The 23,609-nt window shown below is 53.6% G+C and overlaps 1 protein-coding gene across 1 annotated transcript; it reads left to right on the top strand.

Annotated features, from left to right (window-relative positions):
* The first annotated feature begins 1,004 nt into the window (after positions 1–1,004).
* Positions 1,005–19,816, top strand: BLK (BLK proto-oncogene, Src family tyrosine kinase). The gene is made up of 12 exons (XM_068973722.1): positions 1,005–1,112; positions 3,700–3,754; positions 5,145–5,238; positions 6,102–6,200; positions 7,195–7,298; positions 11,300–11,446; positions 11,914–12,066; positions 13,307–13,486; positions 14,601–14,677; positions 17,082–17,232; positions 18,793–18,924; positions 19,611–19,816. Exons 1-12 carry the CDS (start codon positions 1,005–1,007, stop codon positions 19,814–19,816), a joined length of 1,506 nt encoding a protein of 501 aa, XP_068829823.1.
* The last annotated feature ends 3,793 nt before the right edge of the window (positions 19,817–23,609 follow it).

The raw sequence follows: 23,609 nt of genomic DNA, 5'->3' as shown, positions 1-23,609 counted from the left end.
AGGGCTAGCGTTTATGTTTCACTAAGAGAGGGGGGAAATGCTGCTAATTACCTGTGAATCATCATTAACTGTAAGACACTGAGATGCGGGAAAAGGGGTGCGCCTTGGAACACGATGTATATATCCAGTGGCGGTCAGGAACCCTGTCATCCACACACCCTTCAGACAAGAGCCCTTTCCTCCATAAGCACCTGCCTGGTGGGGGCGGGCCGGCTGTGAGCTGGAGCGTGATGGTCTAGGGTCAGCCCAGGCTCCAAAACTGGCTCTCTGTGTCTGACCAGGGACCAGCTATTTACCATCTCAGACCTCCCACTTGCACTCATTTTGGAGATCTGAAGGATGATATGAGATAGGTGAAGTTCTTGGTCAACAGTAAGCTCTCCCCGAACAGCTGCCCCTGGAGTGAGGGTGTTGGTGACGTGGTGGGGATGCTGGGGCCTTCCCCACATCTGTCACTGAAGTCTCTTTATTCAAGAAAAATCTCGATCATATTTCGTTCGCCTCTAGAGAACTTTCCCCGATATTACTGAGAAGTGGACCTTGGGTGCCTGTGGGGCTCATTGTGCTGTAAATTACAGCATCTCATCTGAAAACCTGAGCTGGAGAGAACCTCAGAAGGTTCTCAGGGTCCACGAGAGGGGATGTGATCTTCCCAAGTGAAGACTGAAACCCAGACCATCAGATGCGCTGGTCACCTCTTTCTAGATAGCAAGGCTCCTGTCCCCACGGCCTGGGATCCACCCCAGCAGGTTTCTGGCACTTTCCTCAGACCAGACCATCTCTGAGTCCTAAACCCAGGCGTCCCTCCTCTCTGGGCCACCTCTTCCGGCTCTTGGAAAAAGATGCAAACAAGCTTAGCCCGCCCAAACCCCTTCTGAACCCATGTTCTGACTTTGACCTTCACGCTGCCCACTACTGCCTTTCTGCATTTGAAATCGGCCCCCGGAAAGGGTTTGGGGGTTCTCTTGTGCACATCGCTGATCTGCTGCGTGCTCTCTGACAGGATGGGAGTGGTGAGCAGCAAAAGGCAGATCAAGGAGAAGGGCAGGAGTGGATGGAGCCCTGAGAAGACCAGCACCCAGAGCAAAGAGCCCCCACCACTGCCGCCCCTGGTGAGTGACCTGGGCGCCCAGCTGGAGAGGGCGGGCGACGGGAGCACAGAGCCTACCTGTGCGGCTCCAGGGCTGCTGCCTATCTCCAGCCAGGGCCAGCACCATCTCTAGATAACTCAGGGCTCCGACAAACAGGCCCCCTCCCACGGCCGCCCTGGCTCAAGTCGTGGTGGTGGTATAGTATAAAATTAAACAGCCAGGTTGTTGAGTCAAAGTTTATTAGCTGTGTGCTTCAAAGCAGGTTACTTACCTCCCCTAAGCCTCAGTGTCTGCATCTGTAAAATGGGTACAGTCAGAATGCCTTTCTGATGGGGCTGTGACCATATGCAGTATATATATGAGTATAGAAGGCACACTGCCTTTAGCGCAGGACCAGGCCTGATGGGCCCACCTGTTAATTCTTAGCCAGTTTTCAGTGGGCAAGGGCAGCCTGAAGAGAAAAGGAAATAAAAAAATGTCAACTTGAAAAGAGGAAATTGAGAGAATCTGGAGCATTCAGCAACATCTGCTGCCCCCATCCCACGGATGGAGGAGGCTCGGGGGCTGCAGTCCACGGGGTCGCTAAGAGTAGGACACGACTGAGTGACTTCACTTTCACTTTTCTCTTTCATGCATTGGAGAAGGAAATGGCAACCCACTCCAGTGTTCTTGCCTGGAGAATCCCAGGGAAGGGGGAGCCTGGTGGGCTGCCGTCAATGGGGTCGCACAGAGTCGGACACGGCTGAAGTGACTTAGCAGCAGCAGCAGCAGCAGCAGCTGCCCCCATCCCTGCCCAGAAGCTCCTGGAGATCATTGTCCCCTTCTGGTCTGCTCACGAAGCACCATTTGATGGTCCCATCCCCAAAGATGCACTTTTAGACAACTATTCCTGTCTCCTCCTGCCTGGCCACCTGCTCCCTTTTTATTTGGGGCAGCTGGGAGTCATGCCTGGATCCCCAACTCCAGATCTCTCTACCGCCATCAGCATATCCATCTGGCCATTGCCTTCCTCTGATAGTGACCTGAAGCAGTTGGGGGAGAGGGGATTGCTAATCCCATTTTCTAGAGAAATCTCCATCTATGTCCCAATTTAGTGCAGGGCTTGGCAAATAACGAAATGTTTGTTGAATGACCGAATGATTCACTGGGCAAACTCTGACTTAAACTGAGTTTGTTACTTGCTAATAAGTATTAGAGTTTGGGATGTTTTTAACTTTTTTAAAAAGTCACATAATATATATTAATTATGGGAAAAAATTATAAATACTCATTTGTCCCACTGCCCAATGATATCAGGATTTTCGCTTCAGAGCTCCTGCCTCCAGACCCCTTTCCTGTGTGTTATTTATGTGTTTATATTTTCAGTGGAACCATGCAATACATGACGTTTTGCAAAATGCTACTTCAAAATTGTGTTCAATAAATGTAGAATACAACAGGAATATTTGTAACACATACATCAAGTTGAAAATAAGAACAAAATGAACACCCAGCACAGCACCCCCTCACCCTCAGAAGCAGAAAGTGGCCAGTGAGACTGTCTGCTGCCCCCGTCCTTCCTGTCACCTCGGGTCTCACTGACCTGAGTGTTTATCATTTCTTAGCTTCACTTTTTCGGTGTGATCACATACGTATGCATTTCTATACACTATTCAGTTTGATTTTGCCCTTTGAATCAGATGGCACATATTCGTCTGAGATGTGGGAACTTTTTTTTTTAATGTTAATTTATTGGTTTATTTTTGGCTGTGCTGGGTCTTTGTTGCTGCTCAGGCTCTTCCCTAGTTGTCTTGCACAAGCTTCTCACGGTGGTGACCGCTCTTATTTCAGAGCACAGGTCCTAGGGCACGCGGGTTCAGTAGTTGTGGCACACGGGCTTAGTTGCTCCTCGGCACGTGCGATCTTCCCAGATCAGGGATCGAACCCGCGTCTCCTGCACTGGCAGATGAATTCTTTACCGCTGAGCCACCAGGGAAGCCCGGAGACCTGGGTTTCTGACCTCTGTTACATATGTGGGTTTTATCCACGTGAATGTGCGGGACTATAGCCGCAAACTCCCAGAGTTGTCCAGAATTTCACTGCATGACTTTCCAACCAGTCTGTCTATTTGTGTGTCTTTGGTCAAAGAATGATTTCCACACTTCAGCAATTTTTATTTAATTTTTGGGAGGGCTAGGAGCATTCCTGTATAAAACTTTCTCTACAGGGTATATATCTGGGAATACATTCGTCGAGTTTTAGCGAAATATGCTTTTAAAATAATTTTCCTTGAGAACAAACACTGTTTTGCAACTTCATCTTTTAAAGCAGAGCCAGGCTTTTAACCTGGCTGAGGATCCAGTTCCCCGCCCCCAATTCCTCAGCTGCTTCTTACGAAGTTGGGGCATCCCCATGTACCCCTCCTCCAACCCTGTGTGTGGTCTGGCAGATGGTGGGGGGGTGGTAATGGGGATTGGTGCTGGCACCTGGGGAGTTTCAGCCGCTCATGTAGAGTTTAACTGTGCAGCTCAGGCTCCCCCAGACCCTCCAGCTGGCAGCCTCACCCCACAGGGCCCCACCCAGACCTCAGGGTGTGAACTAATATAGAGCGCCTGCATTTCCGCTCTAGGTTGTGTTTAACCACCTGGCTCCCCCTCCTCCTGACACCACGCACCCAGATCAAGGTAAGAAGGGGCTGCAGCCGAGCGCCCCCTGGCCACGTCCTCTGGGCCCCGGCTTCGTGAGGCTGGAACAGGGGCTAAGGTGGGAGCAGCTGCCTAGAGAAGAGAAGCCCTCGAGGGTTGGAGAGAAGTCTGGAGGGAGGCTGAGTGAGGTGCCCCAGGTTTCACCTGTCAAAGGGGATCTCTCCAGGAGTCTAACCACCAGCTCCCTCAGTATCTGAGCCTCAGTCTTTGTAAAAGACTTTATAAACGAATACCAAGAGTTACCGCAAATACAGACAGCATCATCAAACCCAGGCTTTCAAAGATTCCAGCACCCAGCTTCCAAGGGTGAGGGCCGATGTTCTGCATCCCAGCCCCCGCTCTGCCCCACACCTGGAAGCCCCATCTTGTTTCCCAGCCCACTTTTAAAGGCCCCCCGCCAACCTTCTAACCACCCCCAGCCTCCACTTCAGTCTGATGGGAGGGACTGCGGAGATGACATAATGAATGACCTCGGCGGTCCTGCGTCAGAAGCTCAGACTCGGGCAGGGGGCTCACAGGGTGGGGCTTCCAGGAGCAATCCACCCCAGCATCCCCCTCACCCACCTGCACCCAGCACCTGGGGTCCTCAGGCTTCATGCAGTCACACCACTGCACCAAGCAATCAGCCCAGAGCCCAGCTCTGCCCCAGGACTGCGGAGGACGCCAAACTAATTACGACATGGCTCTTCCCCGAGGGAGCTCAGAGTCTGCCTACTCAAAAGAGCTGGAGCCCAGTTAGGGGCCTCGCCTGGTGCCTGGTGTTTCTTATCCTGCTGAGGACACAATGAATCACCATTGTGGGGTGGGGGGTGTGGGTCCTTCACTTCCTGCTGGGGACTTTGCACCTCCAGGAAGAAAGCTCAGGGGAAAGAAATAAAGCACACGTATTCCAGCCCCTCCTTCCCGGCAGAGTGGGGTGAATAGCCAGGCTTTGGTGACAAAGCTGAGTCATCCACTCCCAGGGAAGATAAGTGGTCTCCAGGTGACCTTTTCCTGGAGGGGTCTTGGCTTCCCAGAGTTGTGCAGAGAAGTAGTGGCCACTGGAAAATCTCTAAGCCACGCTCCGGAGCCCCCTCCCCACCTCTGCTGTGGGACCACCAGCTTGTCTGGGTACTGTCAGGCTGAGCACTGTGACCAAGCCCCGGGCACAGTCACAGCTCAAAGTTACAGCTGCCGTGTTCTGAGACCACCACTCCCCTTGGAACAGAGGTGGGGAGGGCAGGAGGGGAGGCTCACGGCCTATAAGGGCTGAGAGATCTGCCCACGCTGGTCCCAGACTTGGGTCCACAAAGCTCATCTCCCTAGACCCTCGGGACTCTCCCAGCCCCTAGCACGGCTCTCGCGGCCATGTCTAATCTGTTCCCTTTAGAGAATCACTTCGTGGTGGCCCTGTATGACTATAAGGCCACGAACGACCGGGACCTGCAGATGCTGAAGGGGGAGAAGCTGCAGATCCTGAAGGAGTAAGTGTCCAGGACACCGTCCCTGCCACTGCAGGACCCCCTCCCCTCGCCCCACCCCGACACCCCACAGCTGCCTCCTGAGTAACTTCTCCAGTGCCCTGCCCGCACCCCCCAGCCCAGTCACCCAGCGCTTTCTTACCCTTGACCCAATCACCTTTCCTCCACGCACTTTTTAAGAGTCTTTCTGGTGAGGTGGTTCCTATTCACTGCCTCCTGCTCTGCTGTCAAAATCCTATCCTTCCTTCAAAACCCACCTCTAATGTCACCTCCTCCATGCAGCCCTCCTGACACCCACAGTGCTTGCCTGACTGCTCCATCACAGCTCTGGGTTGGAGTCAGTTGTGTCCAGATTTATCCCGGATTTCTTCTCAGAAACTCCTCCAAAGTCGATACTCTGCTTCAAACATCGTGCTTGTCCTGTGGAGCCTGGGAGCTGCTTTTGTTCTCGAAGTTCTGTGAGGGCCTCCAGCCAAGAGCAGAATGGCTCTTGGTTCGTCCTTTCTTAGCAACCCTTCTTGTTTCTGTCTTTCCCATCCAGTGCAAACTTACTCCCTAAACTCTAAAAGTGTCCCATTAATGGAGAGGAGGCTGCTCACTAGAAGACTGGGCCCCTCTTGGGTGAATCAGGCTGTGTAGATAAACCTCCCCTGGAGGCCGCATTGTCCCCTTCTTCCCTGGAAGGAAGCTTGCAAGTTGGCAATGACCTGGACACCTCAGGGACTGAGCCACTGGCCCCCGTCCCTTCTCTCCACTCGACTGTCTGCCTCTCGAGTTTTCTGCCTGAGATGCTGCTGTGGGCTGTGAACTACCCAGGGAGAGGCCCGCGAGAGTCACTACCCGCTCTGTTTTTCCTTCCTTCCTAGAGCTGGAGACTGGTGGTTGGCCAAGTCTCTCATCACAGGAAGAGAAGGCTACGTGCCCAGCAACTTTGTGGCCCGGGTAGAGACCCTGGAAGTGGAAAAGTAGGTGGACAGACAGCCCCACAGGTGTGCTGGCTGCTTCTGCTCCAGGCAGGATGGAGCTAGAAAGCAGCTAAAAAGCAGAGCAGGGTGTGAACCCAGTGCAGAGGGCACAGGACGGGGGTGGGGACTTGGAGCCACTGGGAAAGGCTTGTCTAAAATCCCAGACAGCGTTTAAACGTCTGTGTGACACCAAGGACACCAGGGAGCCTACGCACGCCTCCCATCTGTGAATTGAGAGCTGCCCATTTCCTGGCTAACCTGATAGGGACGCCCTTAACCAGCCAGCCTCCTCCCCTGCCTCCAGGGGGCAGGACTCAGGGCTCACACCTCGGGGGACTCATAGGATGGGGGCCTTACAGGAGAGCCTGGGCACAGTATCCTCATCACTCACAAGTACATGGCACCAGCCACAGCCTCAGGCATTAGAGCCCCGAACAACCAGAGCCAGAGCCCGGCTCTGCCCAGGACTGGGGAGGACGCCAAACCGACTACAACATGGCCCCTCCCCTGAAGGAGCTCAGAGTCTGTCACATTCATGAGCTGGAACAGGCTAGCAGCCTCGCCTGGTGTGCCCGTCCAGTGATGCTCACCCTCGGGAGGGCTCCTTGCCCAGCACGCCCAGTCCTGGGCCTCTCCTTGGACCAGGGTGAGGCTAGGGCAGGTCCACCTCAACCAGCCACGCTCAAGGAGCACTGGAGACTGACGGCAGGGAGGGTGGGCTGTAGGGGAAGGTGTCGGGTGCATTTACCCAGAGCAAAATTAACGAAGGGCACCAAACTCCATTCTCGTTTCTTGTCAAGGAAACACCACGTCCATTGCTGACAGGAGGGAAAGGCACTGAGGGGATTTCATGTATCAAGATACGGGGGTTCAGCTCAGGGTCAGGTTCGCAACAGGAACACACTGTATCTCAAGGGGGAAGGGGCTTGGGTGACAGATCCCCAGGAACATGGCCACTCTCAGCGCTGCCTGCCTTTGTGCTTTTCCTTTCCAGGTGGTTCTTTAGATCAATTTGCCGGAGAGATGCCGAGAGGCAGCTTCTGGCTCCAGTCAATAAGGCTGGCGCCTTTCTTATTAGAGAGAGTGAAACCAGCAAAGGTAACCCTGGGGCCCTGCTGCCCTCGCCAAGCAGCCGGGGACCCCCACCTATGGCCTTCCTTTTGGGAGTTGGGTGGGGGGCAGGAGAGGTGCCAGCCAGGAGAATCTGATAGCTTCCACCTGGGAGTCCCCGCCACATCAGGCCAGCCAGGACAGCCCATGAGTATCCAGTATTTGACCTTGAGGCTGTGCACATGGACAGCTCTCCCAAGACCTGGCTAGAAATGCAGGCGACACAGGTGGGGGATCGGAGAGGGAGTTAGAGAGCTGCTCCAGCCACGGAGGGCCGGTCTCACACCGCCTAGGCCAGGGGGAGCGCTGAGGCTGGTGGGGGGCGGAAAGGCGGGTGACCCATCTGGAATCAAAGGATTTGAAAGAGTCTTTAGAGATCATCTCAGTCAGAGGCTGTGACTCAGACACTTGCAAGAGCCTGGGAGGCATCGGAAGTTTGGGGCACAGCCTGTGATACAAAAGAAGGGGGTAGTGATCACGAGAACTGGGGGGACTCCCAGATCTAAACCCACTGACCGAGTGGAGTGTTTCTGCCCCCACTCTCGGTCACTGGGCTTTCTCTTTCTCTGTCATTAGCCTTCTGTCTTTCCTTCTTAAAGTGCTTTTGGCTATCAAGTATAAAACACATCTAAAAATTGCATAAATTATGAACAAGAGCAGAATTATAAATAATAAGTATAATAATTATAAATATAAATAATTATAGTATTAAAGTATTATAGTATTATAAATATAAATGAGTATAATAATTATAAATAATGAGTAAACATCTGTGTAACCACAAGAGCAAGAATATTCCAGATGCCCAGAGCCCCTCTCACTGCCCCACTGGTTCCCCTTCCTGATTCACCTTCCCACCCGCAGAGAAGCCACCGCTCTCCTGACTTTGATGGAAGCCCTTCCTCGCCTTCCGTTATAGTTTTACCACCCGTGTTTCATCTGTTCTTCACCTTTATTATACAAATGAGATCAAGCCATTTTAGTTTTTGTGTCTCACTGCTTTCACTCAACATTGTAAAATTCTGTATTCGTGTGCTAGACCTTCTGTAGTAAAGTACCGGGAACTGAGAGGCTTAAGCAGCAGACCTGTGCTTTCCCACAGGTCCAGAGGCCAGGAATCTAAGGTCGAGCTGTCAGCAGGGTTGGTTCCCCCTGAGGCCTCTCTCCCCGGCTTGTAGGTGGCCATCTTCTCCCTGTATCCTCATGTGGTCGTCCCTCGGCATATGTCTGCGTCCTCATCCCCTCTTATAAGCACACCAGTTGCGTGGATCAGGACCCACCTCAATAATGTAACCTCCTCTTTAAAGGCCCTATTTCCAAAGATAGTCACATCACTGAGGTATAGGACTTGAACATAGGAATTAGCAGGGATGGGGGGACACAATTCCGTCCATCACAGATGCATTTGTGTGGTTGAGGCAACAGCAATAATCTGCTCACTTTGACAGCTAAACAGAATCCAGGATATGAATATTCCATAACTCTTTCTCCACACTGGTGGAATTGGGGTTGTTTCCAGTTTGGGGCTGTTATAAAGGTGCTGCTATGAACCTTGAGGGATATGCTTCCTAGTGGGTTTGCCTCTAGCCTTCCATCTTTGAGATACTGGGCCAATATCCCCATTTGAAAGATGGGGAAACTGAGGGAAGAAGTGACTCACTCTAGACCAACAGTGAACAAGCATCAGAGCCCAATCATCTGAGAGGCTCTGAAAATTTTCACGAGCTCTAAAGTGTGCCAAACAGACCTAACACTGGGCAGATGGAGGAGAACTTCCCAAACAGGGTGAAGAGGACTAGATGTTTTGTTTGCTGTAGAATATTTCAAACACGCACACAAGTAAAGCAAATAGTAAATGGAACCCCTGTACTCAACACTCGGCTTCAACAATAATCAACCCAGCTAATCTGATTTCACGTACATCCCCAGCCCCATTACTTTGAAGCAAATGCCAGACATCACGTCATTTCACCAGGAAATGATGTTTCAATGGCTGCCTGTTGCTAAGGGGCCCTCTGGAGGGAAAGCCACCCCAACCTCAGTTGTGAAGGAGGAAAGGATCTCTAAAGGTGGGGTGTCTCCTCCTGTCCTTGCCCCCCACCCCACAGCTAGTCCAGGCTGGGGTTGGCCAGTTGGAGCAGGGGCTAGAAGACCCTTCGCAAGACCCCTCGCAAGACCCCTCTATACACATGGGCACACGCTCCCCGGAAATCCGAAGCCTCTTCAGGAGGGAAGGAACACTGCTCCCGGAAGGCGGGCAGTGAGTTCTAACCTAAGAGGTCTTCAGAACATCCCTTAGCTTCTCGAGACTAACTTTATTGGTATCTATGTTGGAACTGATTAGTTTCCCACTTCAAGGACAGGTGGCCTTTACGAAAATCTGTCTCTGGGAGCCCAGCCCCGCGTCCCAGCGCATTCCAGCCGCAGGGTGGAGGCAGGACAGGGGATCCAGATCTTGTGAACAGGAAGGACTGAGGCCCGCTTTAAGAAGAAGGAATGCCAAATTGTAAAAAAGACATTAGGGACGGGCCCTGAGAGGAGCCCACACAGCAGAGAGGCTGCCGCGGCACTGGAGGAAGAGACTCGGGCCTGCTTGGCTGATCTGGAGGCATCACAAGCCGGGAACAGCAGCCGGGAATGGAGAAGATCGCTCTTTTCCTCGCCAGGGTGGTGCGTGGATGAACGTACTCACTAGCGCCTCCCTCTGGTTCCTGCGATACCCGAGCTTGCTGCCCTCACCAGGGGCGAAGTTGGGAAGACACTTCGCAGCGTGCACGTTGGGCTGGGGTAGGATAGGAGGGGCGGGCTGTGTCAGCGGCAGGGCACGCCACAGGACGCGCGGTCTCTCCACATCCTTTTGCAGGTGGGCGATGAGAGAGCCGCAATGGCCAAGGAAGGGGAGAAGGGATTTGAGATGGGGTGATAGTCTGATACGGGAGGAAAGACGCCTGAAGACAAACAGCGCAGGGCAAAAATCAAGCGCCCACGCCCAGGACAAGACGTGTCCGAGCCTGCCACCTGGTGGCGGAGGGTAGTACTGCCGGCGCGCCTTTAGTACGGTCACGGGAGCCCCCAGGCTAACCACTGATCAGCCAAGGGCCCTGGGGCAAGCGAATCCCCGTTCTGGGCCTCAGGTTTCTCGTTTAGCAAATCAAAGTGGAAGTATGTGGCACCCAGAGAACTGAACAGAGGCTCCTTATAAAAATATCAAGTTCATGGAAAATTTCTCAGCTGGAAACTCTTGCCTCCTAAATTGCTCTTAACCCTTGGCATCTGCAACCGCCGACTGAAGAAAACAGGATACGTAGATGTGTGTATGGATTTGAACAGAAGCCTTGGGTTGTGTCTTATTATGCTCTTCCCCATGGACAGGAGTGCTTCGGGTTGTAATTTGCTATTGCATGTGGGGCAGAGTCAATCTTTCCACGGAGTAAAGGAAGGAATGAGTCAATCTCCTAGTCCCTCCAAAAACTCTGTATCTAAATATTCCGGGGCAAAGGGTCCTCAGGTCCCAGGTGCCCAAGAAGGGGAACAGCCTGATGGCTAAGAGAGCATTCTGCATGCTCCAGAGTTCTGGAGCAGTTTCAGGAGGTTTGAGGAGGAATGCCAAGGACAGAGTTAGGATGAGCTGACAGGAAAGGCTTCCAGGAGGGTGGAGGGTGAGATGAACAGAAAGGTAACTGATGATGGTCAAAATGGAAAGCAGAACTGGGGGAACTTGCCTGCAATGCGGGAGACCTGGGTTTGATCTCTGGGTCAGGAAGATCCCCCGGAGAAGGGAACGGCTACCTACTCCAGTATTCTTGCCTGAAGAATTTCCTGGACAGAGGAGCCTGGAGGGCTACAATCCATGGGGTCTCAAAAGAGTCGGCACGGCTGAGCAACTAACAGCACTTTTCCAAGGCCTTGAAATGAAGCCCCAAATCCCAATCCTGATTTTCCCTCTTTGGGTCTTACTTCTCACGCGTGTGTCTTTGTTAACCCTCTAGGTGCCTTTTCGCTGTCTGTGAAGGATGTGACCACGCACGGGGAGGTGATCAAACACTATAAGATCCGCTCCCTGGATGATGGCGGCTATTACATCTCCCCCCGGCACGCCTTCCCCACGCTGCAGGCTCTGGTGCAGCACTATTCCAGTAAGAGGGGGGGCATCTGACAGAGGCCTGGGCTGTGCCAGAGGAGCCCTCGTGTCTCTCCATCACTGAGTTCTCAAGATCGCATGAACCATTGGTGCTGTTTTGGCGGGTGGAGGATTATCCCAAGGCTGGACCTAAGGTGTTGATAACTGTCAACATAATGATTCCCTGTCTGTGTCCCTGACCCTCTATGTTGGCTGTGACCACATGGAGAATAGCAAGTATTTTCTGTCTTAGAGACAGCAGGACAATGACAGCGTGCTTATTTTACATAAAACAAATGCAGAGAGCTGAGTGTGTGTGTGTGTGTGTGTGTGCACTTGTGCACATTGAACTTGGGGTGGATGGGGGCTGTCGAGAAGGAGTGGGGACACAGCCGGGAATGATACAGCCCTCATGTTCTGTATGGTATCCACAGATCTGTCTATGCTTGTGACCTCCAGCTCATCTCTTCTTTCCTAATGCAGAGAAAGGGGACGGGTTGTGCCAAAGGCTGACCCACCCCTGTGTGAGCCTGGCCCCCCAGAACCCCTGGGCCCAGGATGAATGGGAAATCCCCCGGCAGTCTCTCAAGCTGGTCAGGAAGCTTGGGTCCGGGCAGTTTGGTGAAGTCTGGATGGGTGAGTATGTGGTACTCGGGAGTAGCTCACCCGCTGCCCTACATCCTAGAGCACAGAAGGCTCGGGCCCTGCACGGGGCATCGTACTTCCCATAGGGGCTTGCGAAGGGGAAGGGGCTGGGGCCGTACACCCATTTTACAGCCGAGGTAATGGAAGTACAGAACGCTGAAGTCACCTGCCCTCAGCTGTTCTGATATGGCGATGAAGCAGGGGCAGAGTCCAGCTCTCCCCCTGCCCCCACCCCAGCCCGTGCCCGCCTTCCCTCTTCACTGCCCAGAGCTGCCTTTCCCGTTGACTCCTGTGTGACCTGGAAGAGGAGCCTGGCTAGCTCCTCTTGGCTTTGTCTCACTGGGTGGAAACACTGTGTTAACCAGGGTGAGAGGTGAACTAGGGGCTCCAGGACCCTGATAACAAAGTCACCACCTGCAGCTATGAGACTAGCCCGTCCCTTAACTTCCTGGCCCCTGTGGCCTCACCTTCAATTACAGTGAATGGCCGATCCTCTGCTTAGCAATGTGCGATCAGAATATAAAAGATGCTTTATTTTATCCCGGGAAAGGGCCGTGTCCCTGGGGCATGATTTCAAGGTGGGACCCTGCTGCCTCCCTGATTCCTCCGGCATCCAGGACTGATGCCTGGGGCACCCCTGGCGGGAGCTCCCCCTGGCTCCTTGCAAGTCTGAGTCCTGACTTCTTTCCACGTCAGTGCAGACGGGGACCTAATGGGCTGGGCAGGGGCTGGGGGTGTGTGCAGGAGCCATAAGGATCTAGGGATGAGCGTCGCAGGGTGCAGAGAGGGGCACGGAGCCCTCCTCTATGATCCTGCCGCGGGCTGTGATGCTTACTGCCACACTGACGCTATTAAGTGGTTGAAGAGATTCATTAGGCAGGGATAGGAGGACAAAAGGGACACACCCCCCGGACCTGGCTGTAGGGACCAGGAGGTGAAACAGCCCCCCTCCCAGGCTGGGTAATTTCCTTAACTGCCCGGGGTTTCTGTCTAGCAGAGGAGGCAGGGACAGGCTTGAATCCTTCTAGGTAAGCAAGCACATCCGTCACCATCAGGAGCTGTAATTCCAGCCCAGGACCACTTTCAGGGGGCAGGGCTCTGGCCACAGCGCCCCATCTATATAGAACAGGGATGGCTCCTAGAAGCTTACGTAGATTTTGGATAAGGGATCACCTCCCCCCACCTCCAAGTCTTCTGAACATCCTCTTCATCTTCTGTCCCCGGGCCTCAGGTTATTATAAAAACAACATCAAGGTGGCCATCAAGACCTTGAAGGAGGGAACCATGTCTCCGGAGGCCTTCCTGGGCGAGGCCAACCTGATGAAAACTCTCCAGCATGATAGGCTGGTCCGTCTCTACGCGGTGGTCACCAAGGAACCCATCTACATCGTGACGGAATACATGGCCAGAGGTGGGGCCCTGCCCGGGGCTGCGCCCCTCACACGGGCAGGAAGGCTTGAGGGTGGGGGTCCAGGCTTGGGGGCGCCGAGGAGGATACGGCTGACCTGCTGCTGTGAGTTTGCCTGGCCGGGGGACCTCTGCCCGGGACCACTGAGGCGTGAGCTGGATCAAGCAGCCAACATCCTGGAGATCTAGGGTGTTCCACATGCATGGGAGGGGGCAGAGTGAAGGGTGATGAGAACAAGACAGCTAAGTGGTCCTATAGAGGAGTTTCCATAGCTCAGGAGACCCTGCACCAGCATCTTTGCAGGGAGCTTCCCGTGCTTGGCACCCCCTGGGGCGGACAGAGGGCAGCAAAGTCTAAAGAATAGTAGGCTGGGCGTCCAGAGACGGTTCTAGTCCAGGAGACCTTGTACAACCCTATCAACATTTTCAGCACGGATGATGAGAGGTTGGGTGAGATGGCCACTGAGGTCTAGAGTATGGCCATTCTCTCCTGGGGCCTGGGGAATCCTTCTTACCCCTCCTATGACCCTGACTGCACCCCGACTCCTGTCGGACCCTAAAATGCTGTGTTGATGCTGACTGTTCTTTAAAGGGTGTCATGAAGGGGTCCTACATTGAGCTGGAGGCATGTGGCTCCCTTGCTCACCTCTTAGCCACCCCTCAGGTGAGCAGTCCCCCGCTCTTAGATGCCAGAGAGGAGCAGCTTCTGTCCCCTGTACCAGCTCCAGGAGATGAGTCTCCATAATTCTGGTGATTTCCTGCATCCTCGGAGGCAGAATGTCTGCCAACAAAGGGTGAAGTGGGAGGAAGATGCTTTGAAATGTCATTCAGGGCACGAGCAGTTTCTGACCCGGTTCCTTGACTGTGTGACCTTGAACCTGACTGAGACCTCACGTCCTCTGAGCAGCTGGCAGCAGATCCGCGCCTCTTGGGAGCTGTGAGGGCTGAGATGGGAGTTTCTGTAGAGCAGTGGCACCTGCAGCCGTGGGGGCACAAGAGACCTGAAATAGTGCCACCCACTTCCCGCCCAGGTGGGCAGCAGCCCACACCCCGAGAGGCCGGCCCGGCCAGGGTCGGGTCACCCTGCAGAAGGTCAGCTGCAACTTCTCTTTCCTCAGGCTGCCTGCTGGATTTCCTGAAGACGGATGAAGGTAGCCGATTGTCCCTCTCAAGGCTGATTGACATGTCGGCCCAGGTTCGTGAGCTCCAAGTGCAGGGATCCAGGCCCCTGGGCCCTGTCCTCTGCCCTTGCAGCTCAGCGAGATCAACTCTTTGGAGGCTGTGTCCATTAGATTCAGGCTGGCCTGTGAGAGAGAGAAAACCCAAGTCATCATAGCTTCAGTGTGTAAGCACCAGAGGCGGGCAGTCTGGGGTGGGCAGTGGAGCTTCCCCTCAGAGTCACAGGGACCCAGGTTTCTTCCACCCACTGGGTCTTAACAGATCATCTTCCCACCCAGGGAGCCTGCTCATGCTTTAGCATCTTGACCTCCTCAGCCAGGAGGAAGAAGTGGGATGGAGGGGGCAAACCACACCCACTCCCTTTAGAGCCAAGTGCTGGAAGTCACTCCCTACACTTGCTCTCCCAGCCCCCTGGCCACCTGTCACCCGCCCGTACCCAGCTGCAAGGGAGCTTGGGAAATGTAGTCTTTCTCCTGGGCAGCCATGAAGGTTCTGTTGGTGACAACCAGAGGAAGAAAGGATGGTGTGGGGAACCCAGAAAGTCCCCACGAATTCCACGTCCTATGGCAGGTCAGCACTTCGTGGTGACCTCCTCCATCCTCAGATGGTGCCCATCAATGCCTTCTGTAGACTCAGACATCATGAAGTGAAGAGCAAAATGAAGAGGAGGGAAACGTTCCTCCCGGGGGATTTTAGCTGAGGATTCTAACTGGCAGCAAAGCACATCTGGTGGCCCTGGGTGTGTGTCTGTTGAAACTGGAACTCTCAGAAGAAAAGCTCCGGTCTGTGGTCAGCCCGTGAGACACAGAAACACACACACACATCCTGTTGGAGGGAGGCACCCTCCCCTCTCCCACGCCACCCCCACCCCCCTCCAAGTCGTTATCTGCTATTAGTATCAGGGCAGGAACTGAGGTCACCGTGCCTTTTTTCCACCCCCTTTTTTCCACTGAGGTGCGCACAGGCTGGGCTGAACAGGATGGTGAGGTGGTCTCGGAAAACTAAGCCTGGTAACTGGTTTCAAACCACAGCTCATGATAAGCCTGCTCACTCCCTTTTTCCCTTTCTTTCCCTTTTCTCACTCGTTGTCAATGATCTCTGTCAAGCCTTTGGGAAATCGTGGGTCGCCAAGAAGCAAAGGATATGAAAAGTCACCTGAGTTTATAAGTTCAGTTCAGTTCAGCAGCTCAGTCATGTCCGACTCTTTGTGACCCCATGGACTGCAGCACGCCAAGCTTCCTTGTTCATCACCAACTCACGGAGTTTACTCAGACTCATGTCCATCAAGTTGGTGATGCCACCCAACCATCTCAAGCTCTGTTGTCCCCTTCTCCTCCTGCCTCCAATCTTTCCCAGCATCAGGGTCTTTCCCAATGAGTTAGTTCTTCACATAGGGTGGCCAAAGTATTGGAGTTTCAGCTTCAGCATCAGTCCTTCCAATGAATATTCAGGACTGATTTCCTTTAGGATGGACTGGTTGAATCTCCTTGCAGTCCAATGGACTCTGAAGAGTCTTTGCCAACACCCAGTTCAAAAGCATCCATTCTTCGGCGCTCAGCTTTCTTTAAAGTCCAATTCTCACATCCATACTTGACTACTGGAAAAACCATAGCTTTGACTAGACGGACCTTTGTTGGCAAAATAATGTCTCTGCTTTTTAATATGCTATCTAGGTGGGTCATAGCTTTTCTTCCAAGGAGTAAGCGTCTTTTAATTTCATGGCTACGGTCACCATGTGTAGTGATTTTGGAGCTCAAAAAAATAAAGTCTGTCACTGTTTCCACTGTTTCCACTGTTTCCCCATCTATTTGCCATGAAGTGATGGGACCAGATGCCATGATCTTCGTTTTCTGAATGTTGAGCTTTAAGCCAACTTTTTCACTGTCCTCTTTCACTTTCATCAAGAGGCTCTTTAGTTCGTTGCTTTCTGCCATAAAGGGTGGTGTCATCTGCCTATCTGAGGTTATTGATATTTCTCCCGGCAATCTTGATTCCAGCTTGTGCTTCATCCAGCCTAGTGTTTCTCATGATGTACTCTACAAATAAATAAGTTTCTAAGTAGATGTGGCCAAGAATCTGAAGGTTAGGAAAGCAGAAAATCAGAACCTTCCAGGTGAACAGCTTCTAAAACACATTGTGATCACGCTAGCGCCTTGCTCTGTGTACAGGCACACACACGTGTGCACACTCTGCCTTCTGGGTGCTCCTCATCTCGCTTTATAGCATGAAGTGCAAAGCTCCCCTCCAAACGCAGCCCGTGTGCCCCACTTTGCAGCCACACGGCAGCTCCCCCCGTCCTATCACACCTTGGAACCTTCACGCCGCCTGTCTCTGATGTCTGGCACTGATGCAGAGGGTGGCCTAAAGTCCTTTCTCTCCCTGAGAGGGGCTGGCCTTCACTGTGGGGCCCCCTCCCTCAGATTGCAGAAGGAATGGCGTACATCGAGCAGATGAATTCAATCCACCGGGACCTGAGAGCGGCCAACATCCTGGTGTCTGAGGCCTTGTGCTGCAAAATCGGGGACTTTGGCTTGGCCCGGATCATCGACAATGAATACACCGCCCAGGAGGGTGAGCAGCACCCCAACTCCCCAGTCCCCCTTGGATTTCTTATCGTACAAGTCTGACCTTGCTCCCAACTGGTTCAGCATTTCCCTGATGTGCTCTGCAGACCACAGGTGCCTCAGGAGGAATGACTACGTGAGAGTAGGTTTAGAGATACCACCCATTCCATGAGCCCTCCCTTGGAGATTCCCAGCCCATAGCAGCATAATAAAGGCACTGAGAGGGCATGCAGCTAAGGAACGGTGCACATACGTTTCATGTTGTGTCTCCCGAAGTCATTGGAACCCCAGAAACTTTTTCCACGTAGGTTCTGTGAACCTCTCATAGAACCAGGGGTTCACAGAGCACACTTTAGAAAACACTGCCCTAAATGCCTGCCTGCTCAGTCACTTCAGTCATGTCCAGCTCTTTTCGACCCTATGGACTTGTAGCCCACCAGGCTCCTATGTCCATGGGATTCTCCAAGCAAGAATACTGGAATGGGTTGCCATTTCCTCCTCCAGGGGATCTTCCTGACCCAGGGATGGAACATGCATCTGTTACATCTCCTGCATTGGCAGGCGGGTTCTTTACCACTAATGCCACCTGGAAAGCCCAATGTATGAGCAGCAAAAACTTAATACCTGAATTGGGGTCACTACAGGTGCTTTGCTTTACTTTGTAAAAACTAGGCAAAATCCTCTTTACAAGAGGATTTGAGGCACTCAAAATACATTTCATTAAGCAACTTAGCGAGTGATACTAGTGAACATATTAATCAGTTGATACAGGAAATGGATTATCGGTCCCATTCATTGAGGGAACTTCAGGCGAGAAAGCTAGAGAAGGTGCGGGTGATCAAGGGATGGGCCGTGCAGCTGCTGTGGACGTCATCCAGGGCTGTAGGATTTGAACCCTTTCCTCACTGTGACCCTAGCAGGTACATGAGTCACGTGTCACCACTTCCCTTTTGCAGGAAAGGACTATTTAAGGCAGTAAAGTGAAAGTGTTAGTCAGTTGCATCTGACTCTTTGCAACCCCATGGACTGTAGCCCACCAGGCTCCTCTGTCCATGGGATTTCCCAGGCAAGAATACTGGAGTGGGTAGCTATTCCCTTCTTCAAGGGATCTTCCTGACCCAGGGATTGAACCCAGGTCTCCTGCATTGGAGGCAGATTCTTTACTGTCTGAGCCACCAGGGAAGCCAAGCTAAGGCAAGGACAAGTTAAATGACTTGCCCCAGTCATGGGTTCCCGTTAGTAAACAAGGCTAGTGGGAGGGGGAAACGACCTCTTCAGTCCCAGGTGGAAACACATGCTGGTCGCCCAGTGAAGCCAGTTTAGGCAAAGACACAAAGCAGGCGATGGGGGTGGTATTTGTCCTTTGGTGCTGTGGACCCCCAGGGTCTTCACACTCCTGGTCATGCGTCCTGTGGGTCTGAATGACTCCCTGGGCGCATTTCTGTCTGATAGAGTGACCCAGGCATCACCAGGCAGGGTAGGGGCTGGGGGAGAAAGAGCAAGGAGTTGGGGGGTGTGGAGGAAGTCAGTCATGGCCTCATGAAGCTGCTCATGGTTTTTCTCACAGGGGCCAAGTTCCCCATCAAGTGGACCGCCCCAGAGGCCATCCATTTTGGGGTGTTCACCATCAAAGCGGACGTGTGGTCATTTGGAATCCTCCTGATGGAAATTGTCACTTATGGGCGTGTGCCCTACCCAGGTAGGCAGCTGTGTCCTACAGCGACCCTCCCGGCTCAGGGCCGTCCTGAGACGGCTGTGATGGCAGATGTCCCATCCTCAGGGCCTGGGGCTGCCCACCTCCGTGTCAGAATGGAGCCCCATGGTTGAAACTGAAGCCCAGGTGTGCCACTCTGGGGGCGGGGCGGGGCGGGGCGGGGCGGGGCGGGGCTTCCCTCCCGCCCGTCAGCATTGCTCTTGGAAACAGGACTGTGTCCCCTGCATCCAGCAGAGGTCAGTGAGTCCACAAACCTGGAATTCAGTTAAGGTCGGGGTCTGAATTCAAGTCTCTTCCAGTTAGTTTCCTTCAGTTGAGTGGCCAAGTGGTCCCTCCCTTGGCCTTACACCCTGGGTACCGCCCCCAAACCTCAACCCCCAGGCGGATCTGAAGGGCTTGGGCCCTTAGCCTGTGGGAGGGGCTGGGGTCTGTTCACCAAGCACCTGCTTGGTGAGTGATGCTCACCTGTGTGCCTGACAGTCCCAGGTAAGCAGGTAGCACCCCATCCAAGAGGAACTGCCCCGCACTGAGACCATCTACCCTGTTCTCAAAGCAATGAAAAATAAAGAGAGAGATGCGTAAAGGTGGCGCCAACCGGGCTGAGGGCAGAGACAGCGGTGGATGCCTCGCGGGCCCCCGCCGGCCCTCAGCCATGTCTCTTCCACCTCCAGGGATGACCAACCCCGAGGTCATCCGCAACCTGGAGCGCGGCTACCGCATGCCCCGCCCAGACACGTGCCCGCCTGAGCTGTACAACGGCATCATCGCCGAGTGCTGGCGCAGCCGGCCGGAGGAGCGGCCCACCTTTGAGTTCCTGCAGTCGGTGCTCGAGGACTTCCACACGGCCACCGAGGGCCAGTACGAGCTGCAGCCCTAGGCCCGCGTGCAAAACTGTCTGGCCTCGGCCCCAGATGCACCAGAAAGGTGGGGAGATGTCCGCACGCCCATTTCTCAGATGAGGAAACTAGAGGCAGCTGGGTCACGGCCTGGACTTTGGAGCAGGATCCAACCGCAGCGCCACACCGCTCTGGCTGTGCGGCCCTAGGCGACTTCGCCTCTTAGCGGCTTCACCTTCACCCTGGCAGAAAGGGGATGAACCTACCTCGCATGTGCCGCACGAGGATGACCTGGTGAAATGTTCAGAGTAGTGCCCGGCACACTCCTCGGTGTCCGTCATCGCGTCACAGAAGGCTCCCTGTGTTGGCACCAGAAACAAGGAGTCGGCCCCCGGCGACCTGAGTCGCTCCGCACTTTGGGACTTTTCGGAAATAAAGTCGCGAGACCTGACGTTTCCCGTGTCGTTCTTGGCGACAAGCCTGGACAACGCATACATGCCATTCGTGGTTGTATGCGTGGTGCGTCTAGGGACTCGCAGATGGCACTGGGTTTCAAGAGAAAATCGACGACCCCAGCCCCCAGACAAGGGCGCCATCACTGCCTTGTAGGGCGGCTAGAGTAGCGCCAGCAGGTGGCGCCCTCACCCCAGACATCCTCAACCTCCAGGTCTGAGTTGGGTGATGGGGAGAAAGGGGGTTTGCTCAGCAGGGGCGCAGGCAAGGGAGGTGAACAAGCCCTGGGCTCTGGGTCCCTGGACCGGGAGCATAGACAGGTGACTTGGGAATGGTAACACCAAGGAGCGTTTCAGGCTCCGCACTGTTCACTGACGCCCCCATTTGTGACGCTTTTGTTTTGCTTATGCTCGATTTTACTTCTTTGAGCTGTTAGGGTTACAGAAAGCTAAATGAGAAATATAAAGAATCCCTATTTAACCCCTCATCCAGCCCCACCCCTAACTTCCCCTGTTGTTAACATCTTGCAGTGGTAGCTATACATTTGTAAGGACTGATGAGCCAATACTGACATGTTATTATTAGTCGAAATCCATAGTTTCCCTGTGTGGCTTCTCAGGTGGCACAGTGGTATGTATACTCCCATACCACCGTACAGTGTTACAGAATAGCTTCATTGTCATTCCCTGGGCCCCACCTGTTCTTCCCTCCCACACTCCCCCAAACCTCTGGCCAACAGCTCGCCATGTTTCAACTCCTCTGGTCCTGTGACAGTCTGAACCAAACAGAGCTTCATAATCAGTCAGTATTTATTGGGTGTAAAGAGAGGCAGAGCCTGTGATCCTTGTTTTAGAGATGAGGAAACCTGGGGGCACAGAGAGGGTAAGTAACCAACCCAAGGTCACACAGCTCTAATAGTGGAGTGAGGACTCACCACTCTTAGCCATTCTTCCAGGAAGATTCTGTCCAGATGTCTCAGACCGTGCCCCCTCGAAGCCTTGGGCCTCCATGCTGGGCTCTCAGGAGAAGGAGGCTCACAGTAGGCTGAGCGGCTGGGAGAAAGCCCACCCACCTCAAGCAGAGCAGACCCTCTTGCTTCTGGCTCACAAGCTCAGAGGCCTCACAAGGGTTATTTGAACAGAGTGTGACTTTTAAATTGTTTTGAAAATCAATCATTTAGCCCAACTCTCACTCCATTCTCAGCCTCTCACGAGTGGAAACGGAGGCCTAGATAAGCTCTGGGTCAGACCAGGTCCATAGACCAGGGCCAGGGCCCGGTCCTGCCTCTGCCCACCCCAGCTCACCTGCTTTCCTGGAGGGTAGATTTTAGCTTATTGCAGGCTTTTTTTTTGTTTTTTGTTTTGAAAACAGACATCTTTGTATTTGTGTGTGTATGAAGTTGCCCAGTCGTATGCGACTCTTTGCAACCCCATGGACTGTAGCCCACCAGGCTCTTCTGTCCATGGGATTTTCCAGACAAGATTACTGAAGTGGGTTGCCCTTTTCTCCTCCAGGGGATAGTCCCAGCCCAGGGATCAAACCCATGTCTCCTGAGGTGTCTGCATTGGCAGATGTGTTCTTTACCACTGAGTCACCTGGGAAGCCCTTCTTGTATTTGAGAATTCTCCAAATCAGATTAATTAGCTCCCTGGAAAAACCTCATTTCTTAACCATGGCAAAAGGGCTATTCACTTGATGGAACAGAGTCCAGAGCCTTGAAAACATTACTCACAGCAGCTCCCTGGTGGTCCACTGGTTAAGACTCCACGCTTCCACTGCATGGGGCGAGGGTTCAATCCCTGGTCCAGGAACTAAAATCCCACATGCCCTGGGGCACAGCCAAAAGAACAGTAATCCAATATATTTTTTTAAGTTACTAATGAGAATGGGGCCCCCAGAGCAGAGCACTTGACAGTTTACAAAGGGGTCCCTGGCTCTACGAGGCCTCTCAGATGTGTGGCCGTCTGAGTGGCCGCTGGGTTCCTCCTAGTCCTGAACAGGGGGAGGCGGCAAGGCTGACGGTGCCACTCACCATCACATCACTGCAGTGGAGGGGCTGGAACGCTGACCCTGGCTTCACGCCCAGCACTTGGGGGATCCAGCAATAGCACTGAGGTGAAAGCGAGGACTGGGGTGGACCCAGCTCATGCCAGGCAGGCTAAGTGGCCGTGTGGGGCTCTCCTCTTAATAAGGTTAAGCAAACCGCTCCGAGAGGATAACAGGAAGGTTTTTTGAGTGCCTGGTGGAAAAGCAAGGAGGAGAAACATCTGGTGTTGGTGGGGCCGCAGGCTCGATGAAGTCTCATCCTTGAGACAGTAACTGTGGTCCCCGGAGAGGTGAGGTGGCCAGAGTCCTCGCCCATGAGATGGGGATTCTGTTGATAACTCACGGGGTGACGACTCCACCTGGCAGTAGCCAGGAACATAAAAATAGCCATCAGGGAGGGTCCAGCAGACACTGGGAAAATTAAAATTTCTGGGCAGAATGGTGGGTGTGTGGAAAGGTCTGGCTGGCACCGGCAGGGACTTTTTGACCTTCCAGTTCCTCCTTGGCCGTGAAGGGTGCCAGCGATGAGGCAGACAAGAATCTGTTCCCAAAGGGCTCTTAAATACACCTCACTCGTGGGAGTGTGCATCTCACATCCATTGCTGTGATCACAAGCAAGGACGCTGGAGCAGCGCTTCACACCTTTGTTACCTGCCCAGCGCCATGCTCCTACTTCAGTTTATGCCACATGCCACATGACAACCTCAGAACCCATTCTGTTACTAGGCCCCTTTGTAGATGAGAAAACCTTGTCTGTGAGAGGTGGTCACCTGCCAAGCTCGGGCACCAGGGACGCCAGCCCAGGTGAGCCTCAGTGCGGAGCCCACTCCAGTGGGGAGTTCCTGGGAGAACGAGGAGGTTAGGCTTTGCTGGAGGCGGAGCTGGCACTGCCCCAGACCCATCCAAAGGCTGCGCCCAGACCCCTGTGGCCTCGTTTCCGGGCCATTTGTCCATTGTGCTGTGGAAGGACAGGCTTTGGAGGAACCAGGAATTGTTCACTCCGCCTCTTGGCTCTGCCTCTTACTGGCTGCCAAATCCCTGGCCAGTTACTTGGCCTCTCTTGGCCTCAGTTGCACTGTCAATAAAATGGACACAAACATACCAGCTCACAGGGAAGCCAAGGGTAAGCTGAGATAATGTGCATGAAGCTTCGGGTATGGGCTGTGCATGCGGTAGGAGGTCAGCACACAATCGCTACCCGCCCTGCTGGGGGCCCAGTCCAGACAGCATCTTCCTGGGGTCACGTGGGGGTCAGTGTGGGAGCCCAGCCTGCTCACCCCCAGCCCCTCCGCCTCTGTTTCAAATCAGTTTGGCCCCTGGGCCACCAGGTTCCCG

Source organism: Capricornis sumatraensis, chromosome 6, assembly GCF_032405125.1.
Source record: "Capricornis sumatraensis isolate serow.1 chromosome 6, serow.2, whole genome shotgun sequence".
Lineage (NCBI taxonomy): Eukaryota > Metazoa > Chordata > Mammalia > Artiodactyla > Bovidae > Capricornis > Capricornis sumatraensis.
This window is presented reverse-complemented; position numbering and strand designations above follow the sequence as displayed.

What these genes read in the sequence shown, in the direction of transcription:
- BLK (XM_068973722.1), top strand. Translation starts at nt 1,005, where the DNA reads ATGGGAGTGGTGAGCAGCAAAAGGCAGATCAAGGAGAAGGGCAGGAGT. An exon ending in GACGGAATACATGGCCAGAG is followed by an intron (nt 13,487 to 14,600) that starts GTGGGGCCCTGC and finishes CTCTTTCCTCAG; the next exon opens with GCTGCCTGCTGGATTTCCTG. An exon ending in TGGGCGTGTGCCCTACCCAG is followed by an intron (nt 18,925 to 19,610) that starts GTAGGCAGCTGT and finishes TTCCACCTCCAG; the next exon opens with GGATGACCAACCCCGAGGTC.